Source organism: Otolemur garnettii, unplaced genomic scaffold (assembly GCF_000181295.1).
Source record: "Otolemur garnettii isolate 467f Iridium unplaced genomic scaffold, OtoGar3 scaffold00002, whole genome shotgun sequence".
In the NCBI taxonomy this organism is placed as follows: domain Eukaryota; kingdom Metazoa; phylum Chordata; class Mammalia; order Primates; family Galagidae; genus Otolemur; species Otolemur garnettii.
Window position 1 is genome coordinate 20614292 of NW_003852397.1, and position 10737 is coordinate 20625028.

General features: G+C 40.5%; 1 protein-coding gene across 1 annotated transcript; it reads left to right on the top strand.

Annotated features, from left to right (window-relative positions):
• The first annotated feature begins 393 nt into the window (after positions 1–393).
• Positions 394–9935, top strand: HEY2 (hes related family bHLH transcription factor with YRPW motif 2). The gene is made up of 5 exons (XM_003781644.2): positions 394–505; positions 2440–2518; positions 2647–2730; positions 5053–5134; positions 9115–9935. Exons 1-5 carry the CDS (start codon positions 423–425, stop codon positions 9798–9800), a joined length of 1014 nt encoding a protein of 337 aa, XP_003781692.1. The 5' UTR covers positions 394–422; the 3' UTR covers positions 9801–9935.
• Positions 9936–10737: the final 802 nt, after the last annotated feature.

Below are 10737 nucleotides of genomic sequence, written 5' to 3' on the forward strand. Positions count from 1 at the left end.
CAGAATAGGAGTTAGCCAGCCCGCGCTCACGCTCGCCGCGGTCTCTCCCGCCCGCCCGCGCCAGCTCCCGGTCGCAGGTCCGTGGCCGCGTTCCCACGCCTCCGCTCGAACCTCGAGGCGGGCATTGGAGAGCTCGGCCCCGCCCCCTCGCCCCAGCCAATCGCGAGCCACGCCGACCACCGAGGAGGCGGTGACCTGGGGGAGGCCCGGGCCTGGGCGCTTGGGGGGGGGAGGAGGCCCCGCCCGAGCCGGGGGGCGTGGCCGGCGCCGGCTCTTGCGGCGAGCAGGGTAGCGGCGTGGGAAAGAGCCTCCAGGAGCCGAGCTTGCCGCCGGGGGAGCCGCGCCTCCGAAGCCCGGGGAGGGAAGGAAGGGGCCGGCGGGGAGGGTGCTGTGCCCCACTCCGGGTCCTTGGTTTCGCCGCGATGAAGCGCCCTTGCGAGGAGACGACCTCCGAGAGCGACATGGACGAGACCATCGACGTGGGGAGCGAAAACAATTACTCAGGGTGAGCGCGGGCTTGGAGGGAGCTGGTGGGAGCCCGAGGGTGTAGGAGAGTTTTGTGCACGAGCTGCTCTTTGGAAGTCCTGAGGCTTCTCTTCCCAGCAGGAAGATGAGAGGGAAGTTTTGACCGAAAAACTTTGAGTGGTGGGCGCTCGCAGAGCGTAGGTCGGGGTGGGGCGAGGGATGTCGCTTTTCACTGTAGGGGTGGGGCGGCGATGATGGGAGACGCGTCTGAAAGGAAGAGTTCAGGAGTTGGCTGTCAGCACCGGGCGCAAGGGCAGGCACGTCCGGGTGGCCGGCGACGCCCCCGCCACTGAAACTGTATTTGGGATACTCTTAACATACGAACAATTTGATTTTTAATTTTTAGAGAAGCTAAAATCACGATTTGCTTTTTTGGAGAAATTAAACCGATCTGCGATGTCAAGGCTAAGTAGGATGAGATTTGCAGGATGATAGTGTGTGATTGGGCAGACGCTCTAGCAGAGAGTGACTGATGTAAAGATCGGATAGGGCATCGTTTCTTTGACTGCTTGTTCTCAAGTCTGGAAAAGATTGGCGTCGTGATCACAGAAGCCAGACCTCCACTTTCCTGTGACAGAGGGAGATTACTGAGACATTTTAGAGCCAAGGAGGGTCAAATGATAATTGCTTCTAATTGTTGTCCCCAGAAGCACCTTAATTATTTAACTGCAGCTGTCTCTCAAACGGGGAATTTTTCCCTGCCTTTGGAAAACAGTTTTTCTTTCATATTGTTATTCTAACACGTAGAAGCCAAGGCCTGATGACACCAAGAGCAAAGTCATTAAGGTGAAACGTTTGCAACGTTTCAAATATATCATTATTAAAGTGTGTGTCATCTTAAGAAGTGAGGTCTGAAAAAAAAAAAACGGAAGATGTCATGTGAAAGGTGAAACCAGCAGAGAAAAAGTGAAAATGAGGGGGACAGTTAAATCAGAAATAAGATACAGAAGTGAGAAGGTGAGGTAATAACCTGATGTGTGCAACACTTCTAAAGTGAATAAGAACAAATAACAAGAATTTGGAAAATTTGAGAACATAAAGAAGTATAGTATCCACGAATTGTGAAAAGAAACAGATACAAACTAGAAAGTATTATAAAAATTTGGGAATCAAATAATTCTTTGATTGAACTTTTGATATAAAAATTTTTTTCATTAGTAAACTCAAAGTAGATTGCAGTTGCTAGAGGTTTAAGCTGAGATTGAAGGCTGAGAGACACCTACAGTTTTCATTTTCAAATAAAACCTTTACCTAATAGTAAGCCTAATTTTAATTTCCTTCTCAGTGGTATATTTAACTTAGAACATACTTTTTGGAATGTTGGTATATACAACATCAGATCTGTCAATTTTTTCTGTAGTAAGATAATGACTAACTGAAATTTTGAAATAATAAGATAACTTCTGTTTATTTTAACAATTGCACCCAGGGACAACAGTTGGAGGTATAATGATTGTATATCTGTTTGACAGTAGTGCTTAACACTTATTTAATTTTAAAAAGTGATACTAATTTGTTCAGTATGCCTGATAAGAAGGAAGAAAAGGGATGCTGTTAGAGGAGATGGACTTTAAAATATATATGAGTGAAACTAGGAAATATGAATATCTAACTTCTCACCCTAGTGATTCTTTCACTGGGAAACTAAAGTAAAAGTTCGATGACATTTCACCAATGGATTTAGCATCTGGAGTCCCAGTAAAAATCCTTTTCTTAAATAACACATAATTCCTACCTGAAAAGAGGCAGAAAGGCTGAAAGGAAAGTCTGTTAAGAGTGAAGCAAGAACTAAGAATAAAGTAACACAGACTTGAACTGTGGAATCCTCTGGATATTTAATGGGTGCCACTAAGTATCTCTAAGAAAGGATTGTTATGTTAACGCAGCACCTGACCTGCTCTTCCTATTTCATAGGCAAAGTACTAGCTCTGTGATTAGATCGAATTCTCCAACAACAACATCTCAGATTATGGCCAGAAAGAAAAGGAGAGGGGTATGTGATTTTTTTTCTCTTCATTTCATGTAATCCAGCCTAATGTGGAACAGTTGTATTTTTCCACTGAAGTAATTTTATCATTTGTGTATTCATACTCTTTGGTTATTTTGCTTTCTTTGGGATAGATTATAGAGAAAAGGCGTCGGGATCGGATAAATAACAGTTTATCTGAATTGAGACGACTGGTGCCAACGGCTTTTGAAAAACAAGTAAGTTTCTCCTATCCAGATCCCCCCACCAAAAAAAAGCTGAAACAATCTGATTCCCTCATCTGGGAATGTGGGTTCTTGTTAAGGCTCATTAAAATAATGGTGTATGTGCCCTGATCTAGCACAGAGCAGCTATTTCAATAAAATGCTTTCTTGTGGCAAAACTATTAAAAACATAATCCATCATGAAGTTGAAAAACATTTCCATTCTTTAGCTTATTTTCCCCTTAAGGGTAACAATGTTAATCCTTTCTCTTTTCTTTCTATGAATACCAGTAGTGGTTTTGTTTAAAACTATGCTACATGTAGTATTAAAAAAAAAAATCATATGTGAAATATTTTTTCTCAAACTGTTAAAAAAAAAAAGTAATCTTTTTTATGGGAAATAACCAAAGCTCAGGAAGTAACATCTCTAGCTCTACTTCCTAAATAATGCTACTAATAAAATTTATTTACCAAACCACTTGCTTTCATTTTTAATCCCTGGGCTAATCGAATGATGTTTGATTTGGGACATCTTTTTGGAAAGTTGGTAAAAATCAAATTAGTCATAAATGTTCCTTTTCATAGTTTGAATATGCCTTTACAAAAAAAAAAAAGATTTTGTACACTTAGAAAAATAGAAAGCCAAATGTTTAAATCTTCCTTTGTTGTTTTAGAAAAGTTGTTTCTCTTCCTACCGCGATGGCTAATGGCACAGATTTCTAAGAGCTCCTTCAAAGGATATGACAGCGTGTCCTTGTTGAAAATACTTTCAGTTTAATTCAAATAGTATATAAGGCAGCAGTTGTTTGTTTATTCCATTTTGTTGTTTACTTCATGAATACATAAACATTATAAAACAAGCCCTCCAAAGCCCTTGGAAATTATCCAGAAACTCTAGTTTCAATTATTCGTCACATTCACTGAAACTGCTTACATAAAGGTTGAATAGTGACAGAAGTACAAGGTTAATATAGTATTGACTGTACATTTTTAAGTCAAAAAAAGACACCCAGTCTATATGCTGATACTGTCTTTAATAAGCTAAATGTAATGTGGAAACTGTAGTTTGGATTAGTAGCATTTTCAGTGACCATAGGCTGCAAATGAAAATGCCAGCAATCAATGATGGTTTTTAAGTTTAGAGTATTGACATGTCTACGGTTGTAAGGAGCAGTTCGGTGATTTTTTTTTTCTTGATTTGTTAGATTTTTTTTGTTTTCTTAAATGTTGACTTAAAATGAACCTTAAATGCAAACCTCAGTTGTTTGGTAGTTAGTTACCATAAACATGAACTTTCCCTTTCGCAGAGCTTAGCTACCAACCATAGTGAGCTGGCTCTGTCACAATATGATTAGAAGAGTATTCAGGAGAGTAAATAACTCTGGCACTCTCACTGTGTCCCGAGTGCTGATAATTTTCACAAAACAAGTAAAGTATAGGAACCTGAAATAATCTTTAGTATCTTTTTTCCAAAAAAAAAAATTGGTATACTTATTATATTTCTCTTTCAGGAAATTAGAAACCACCACAGCCCCCTGAGACAGATAGAGATGGTTTGTTTGTATTTTGGTTGGTTTCTAGAGGTTGCCTTATTTTAAAAGGGTAAAGGAGGAACGTAAAAATTTTTTTCAAGATATTTTCACTGAGAACTATTTTAAAAGTTTCAAAAATCCTTAAGTGTTTATCATGCTTCCCAGATAAATAGTAAATTATTTCTTCTTGTTTATGATCTTGGACTTCACAGTGACACCTGCTGGTAGTTATTGGAGGAAAAACATTCTTAAAAGTCTTCCCTTTCTTATTTTTGGACCTGCTTACCTGTGGTCTAGTATGAAATACCCCTAAGGTCTTATTCAGATTTTCTATTTTTGAAAAATCTTCTTTTCACAATAATTTGCTAAAATCCTATCTCCTAATCTTCCAGAGTTATACAACTATTCAGTTCATCTAGACTTCAGCATTACATAAGACTATTGAATATGCATGTCATACTAAAATATATTATTAATCAGATTAGAAGTTTAATGCAAAGTTAGAGATTTTTGCATTTGAAATGGTTTTTGTGGCGTTATCTTAGGAGTTTAATTATTCTGATAATAAATTATTTATTTTGCCTTCTTTTTAGCTTTTAAAATTTTAAATGGCAAACGTGTCATTCGTACTACATCATAGTGCTGTCATGTAAAGTTTGAAAAGAATGCATAGCTTTCTGTCACAAAATTAAAGTTGGAATTTTCTACTGAGAGGAAAAATTGAAATAGTAATGTTAAAGTCAATGTATAATGTTCCAAATTAGTTTTCATAGGACTAATGAGACTATGTATTTTGTTTATGAAGGGATCTGCAAAGTTAGAAAAAGCTGAAATATTGCAAATGACAGTGGATCATTTGAAGATGCTTCAGGCAACGGGAGGCAAAGGTAAGTAGGTGACTTCATCTTCTCCCCCTTTCTACCTTTCTCTTTTCATTCCCCCCCCCCCAACGTTGTAAGGAAGTCATAGTTGAACAGTTCTTTAACAAGCTGAGATAGGCGGTCCCAGATTAAAGCTGTGGAAATCAATGCTAATGGCGGGATTGAACTCGTGGGAAAGAACTTCTGGAACAAAAGAAGCACTTGACCCTGGGCTTGTGTTTGCTTTCATAATACTGTGGGAGTAAGGCTTCATTCACAGCAGACTGGTCAGAGATTTGTTTGGGATTTAAGAAGCACATGCTGGAATCTGTACAGAAAGAAAAAACAAACACACAAACATCCAAACATAAACAGGGGGTTAAAGGCGATCCTTTTCTCTTCCTGTTTTTCTTTCTTTCTCTTTCTCTTTTTCTCTCCCTTCACTTCTTCCTTTTCCTCCTCCTCTTCCTTCTACATTATCAAATCAAGGCTAGGGACTCAAAATAATTTAGCTATTCCAAAGGAAGCAACTTTAGCATTATTTTCATTGTTGTTTTCAGGAACAAGTTCCTCTTGGATTTAGAGTAAAAAGAACATTTGAAGTTCACAGAGTAAACCTCTGTATTGGATACCATTAATGGAGCAGAGTAGGTCCTAGGGAGAGCAGATAGGAGCAGGCACTCTGGGCCTAAAGAAATATCCTCCATACTGGACATTGACTTAGGAGGAGTTGTATCAAGGGGTTGAGAGAGAGACTTTCATCTCATGCCAAAAACAGACTTGAGATCCTAAAAACTCTAATATTCCTTCAAATTTCAATGTCCCACTTGTGCATACATCATTCATACTTGATTTTATCTTTTGGTGTCATAATCACCCTTCATAGAAGCCTTTGATATTCATCTTAGTCAAGAGTGTTATTCAATATATTTAACAACTGAATAAGGAGAGGGTATCACAAGGAGTTAGGTGCTGCTACTAAATCTTGGAGGTCTCTCTGTGCTTAGCATTAACCTATTACTACATAGTACATAAGTCCTAGATCAGGGCAGAGGCAAGGCATTGGAGGGAAGTAGTCATTTCCCAGTTAGTTTGGAAATATTTCAGTTTTTAACTCCTACATGTCCATATTGCATAGGACCTGTAGAACATCAGCCCTGATGTTAACCATCTTTTACTGGTATCAGATGATAAGTGTGTGTGTGTGGTGGGGCGGGGGGGGGGGACCATTGTACAAAGAAGCTGACATTGTGTGACTTATCCCAGGTTGTGCCTTCTTAAGAAACTGTCCTGAATGAGTAAAGAGTGGTTTAAGATATAAACATTCTAAGTAATAGAAGAGACTTGGATTAAATCATAGAAGACAGTGATCCAGCCCAGTTTGGCAATGACTTGACTTTGCCTTAAAACAGAAGTATACTGCTTTACCTTGAGGCCTACACTAGCAGAATGCACTCCAGAGACTCTCCAGCCCCGGATTCTGTCTCTACAACTGCTATCTCAGGATGTTAGGATTCTCTTTGAGTTAGCTGTGGTGCAAGAAAAATTACTCTACCTCCCTTGGCATTGTTAGCCACAAGGCTAAGTATTCTTATCAGGGTTTCAAATATTTGGCATGAGCTGTACTTCTAAAGAGGAATATTGTTCTTAGGCTTTACTCTGAAAACTGAGTTCCATTTCAGTTGCTATTCTTGGCTACCTGAACAGCCCTAAAATTCGTCCCAGAATAGTTTGTGGACAGACACTTCCAAGCAGGCTCCATACAAGTCGCCTGACTGCCAGGTCATTAAAGAGGTCATTGCACAGAATGTGTGGCCTTTAAGAAGGGAGCTGGAAATTTGGACTAACTCTAGCAGACTTCCAACTGCCTCAAAGTGTAGTGGTGAAGGGCATAGTCTGTGTTACCTGATTTCAATTCCTGACTCTGCCAGTTATTAGCTGTGTGACCTTGGATAAATTACTAAGCCTCTCTGAGCCCCAGTTATGTCAGCTGTAAAATTAGTATAATGATAGCGTCCACCTCACAAGATTGTTATGAGTTAATTCACTTAAAGCCCATAGAATAGTTCTAGCACAGAGGAAGTGGTATGGACACATGTGCTATTGTTGGCCCAAGGTCCATCCATAAGAGACAGGTATTCAACACCATCTCTCTGCATTTAACAATAGGGTAGGAATTACATAATATATATTCCTTAAGATGCAATGGAGGACTCACAGCCTAACTGGCAAACTACAAATTTTACTTAACTCCGTGGCCACTAATGTAAATTCTGTTGACTTATTCTTTGCAGTCAGTCTTAATAGTTTCTAGAGAAGATTTATTAACCTAAAGTTCTAAGTCCCTCTGGATTTCTGGACTCTGTGTACTCTAATCATTACCTCTTTCTGCCTCTCATGGAAGTCAAAAGCCCCAAAGCCCTACAGAGAACCCTGAGCACTGAAGTATGCAATCTTTGCACAGAGGCCTCTTCTTTAGGAGTAGCTTTTCCTCCTAATCCAAGGGGCTTTGTTTGCTAACTGTGCCAAAGTACTAGGAAGTTGACTACTTTGTCCCTTCCACCTTTTAAAATATTATCTTATACCAGCTTTATTCTGCTTCGTTTCCATCTTAATAGAGTTTCTATATAATATATACACAGATACCATTTTAAACTTTCAAATTTCTACTAGAATTCTAGTTTTAGGACTTTGAATGTATGTAACTACTACTTTTCAAAGTGCTTTGATTATAGAATAAGATAGCCTAATTTTTAATAGATGATAAATGAAACAGGTAATATTTTGGTTGGCAAAAACATTAAAAAGATAATATAGTAAATGATGGAAATAACCTTACTTGAATGTGACATTTCTTATTCATGTATACAGACTTACCAAAAGTAAACAGGCTAAACTTTTAATTTGAAAATTACTTTCGAAAATGTTGCAAATAAAAAAGAATCTGCAAAGAGTATGTTTGTATATACCAGAGTTCACTCATTCAAAGTGGGTGACATTTCCCCAAATGTCTGATTATCATTGTGCTCTAAATTGGCACTCTAATAGTCAGATGTTACTATTTTCTGTCCTAATATATTATCTTTGGATGGAAAGAGAATCTGTTAGTAATAAATCTGACCAAGATTTAGCCATTTTTATGGTAGTAACCAGAGATGTGGGGGTGTGTACATACACACTACACAATTAATACACATTTTTTCCTGGGTGGGTACCAGAAACAAAGTAAGCTTACCAATGAAGGACATCTATACTTGAACTTTAGAAAAACTAGGAATTACAGTGTAGTAAATTCACATCTGTAAAGCAGCCTTATATTCCTTACCAAAAAAAACAAGATCTTCAAATTAGTAACCAAAATTAAATAAAAAATCATCTTGTTTTCATTAAACCTTTTCATCCAGGGTATGACAAGATGTTTTCACTTTGTTGATAAAAAAACATTGTGAGTCAAGAAGCATTTGTGCATTTATTGAGAGTCTAGCACATTTCTAAGGAAAGTTCTCAAGCTGCTAAGATGCACTTGGCTGGTCTGTTAAAATGCCAAGAGCGTAAGGATGTTTCAGATAAGCCCTTTAATCTCCAACTCCTGTGACAGAGACAGAGAGACGGGAGCTCTTTATTTCCATGAAAACGTTTCCTGGGGAATTTCACTATCCCACAACACAAAAGGAGAGACACCATTTTTTTCTCTGGAAGTGTTTGAAACTCGGATGTTCTTAATTTTTCCTCCACTGTGATTTGCATCGCAAGAACGACTGTAGCATATTGCACTGCCAGAGTTGTCACACATGTGAGTCACAAAGTACACTTTATTAATAACTTCAACAAAAAATTAAAACCAACAGGCAATATTTTCAGAAAGGATTATCGGCTTCAATCTTCGGCAGGAGAGAGCGGGACATCAGCGAGTGTTTTATTCTCCCCAATTCTGTCATTCCCCCGACACCCCATTTCTGCCTCTCAATCTCTCCTTTCCCCCACATTGCTCTACGCCCCCCTTCTAGGCTACTTTGATGCACACGCTCTGGCCATGGACTTCATGAGCATCGGGTTCCGAGAGTGCCTAACGGAAGTGGCAAGGTACCTGAGCTCCGTGGAGGGCCTGGACTCCGCGGATCCACTGCGGGTGCGACTCGTCTCTCATCTCAGCACTTGTGCCTCCCAGCGCGAGGCGGCGGCTATGACGTCCTCCATGGCCCACCACCACCATCCCCTCCATCCGCATCACTGGGCGGCCGCCTTCCACCATCTGCCCGCAGCCTTGCTCCAACCCAGTGGACTCCACACCTCGGAGTCGACCCCTTGTCGCCTCTCCACAACTTCAGAAGTGCCTCCTGCCCACGGCTCTGCGCTCCTCACGGCCACGTTTGCCCACGCAGATTCTGCCCTCCGAATGCCAGCCACGGGCAGTGTTGCCCCTTGTGTGCCACCTCTTTCCACCTCTCTCTTGTCCCTCTCTGCCACCGTGCATGCCGCAGCCGCAGCCGCCACCGCAGCCGCACACAGCTTCCCTCTGTCCTTCGCGGGGGCTTTCCCCATGCTCCCCCCGAACGCAGCTGCGGCAGTGGCAGCCGCAACGGCCATCAGCCCACCCCTGTCGGTATCAGCCACGTCCAGTCCTCAGCAGCCGAGCAGTGGAACAAACAGTAAACCTTACCGACCTTGGGGGACAGAAGTTGGAGCTTTTTAAACTCTCCTTGAACTTCTTGCAATAGCAACTGAATGTCCTTCATTTCAGAGTCAGCTTACAACCTCTGCACCCTGAAGGTAGCCATGCCGAGGCCTACAGATCCGCACAGGACAATAAAGCTATTTGAGACACAAACCTCATGAGTGGAAATGTGGTATTATCTTTTCTTGTTTTGTTTTGTTTTTTGTTTGTTTGTTTAAGGCAGCTTGGTAACTGACATCAGCAGCTTTTGAACACTTGTCCATTTAGAAGTTTCCTGGAAAATCTATGTGGACTGTACCGTCCAGCAGTACATCAGTATGCCTGGATGGGGGAAGGAAAATGCCCTGACTGAAGTCTCTTAAAACCAGACAGGGGGGAAACTCGTGGTTCATAAGTGCCTGAGCTAGGGAAGATTTCTTCTGAACATGTAACAATTGCACAAGACTATGGCCGAAGGGAGGTTGAGGAAGGCAAAGTATAGAAGTCTTGCTATAGGCTGCAGACATTTTCATACAATGCCAGAGAAAAGTACTGGGTTGAAAGCAACAGGTTTTATTGGTCAAAAGGATTGCTGAAAAATAATTTCCAAGTTGAAAGAGGTACCTTTATCTTAGTTTGCTTCCTTTGTACAGACTTGCCAAGTGGTGACATTTAGCAATGCATTGGTATAAGCAATTATTCCGTCAGTGCTCAGATTAACAAGCATTTCTGCACTGCCTGCAAGCCCCCAGGCACTTTTTCTTGGGATGTATCAGAATATGGTGCTTCTTTATTGAAAGCTTACATTTATATAGTGCACCTAAGAGCTGTTGCCTACCGTGTGCCCACCAGAGGCTATTTGATCCATGCCAACTTGAAAACTCTCTGTTTCATATGAGTTTTGGTTAATTTATTCACTTTCATTTGGACTACTTTTGTATATTTATCCTTTTCATTTTCCCCTGATAACATTCAG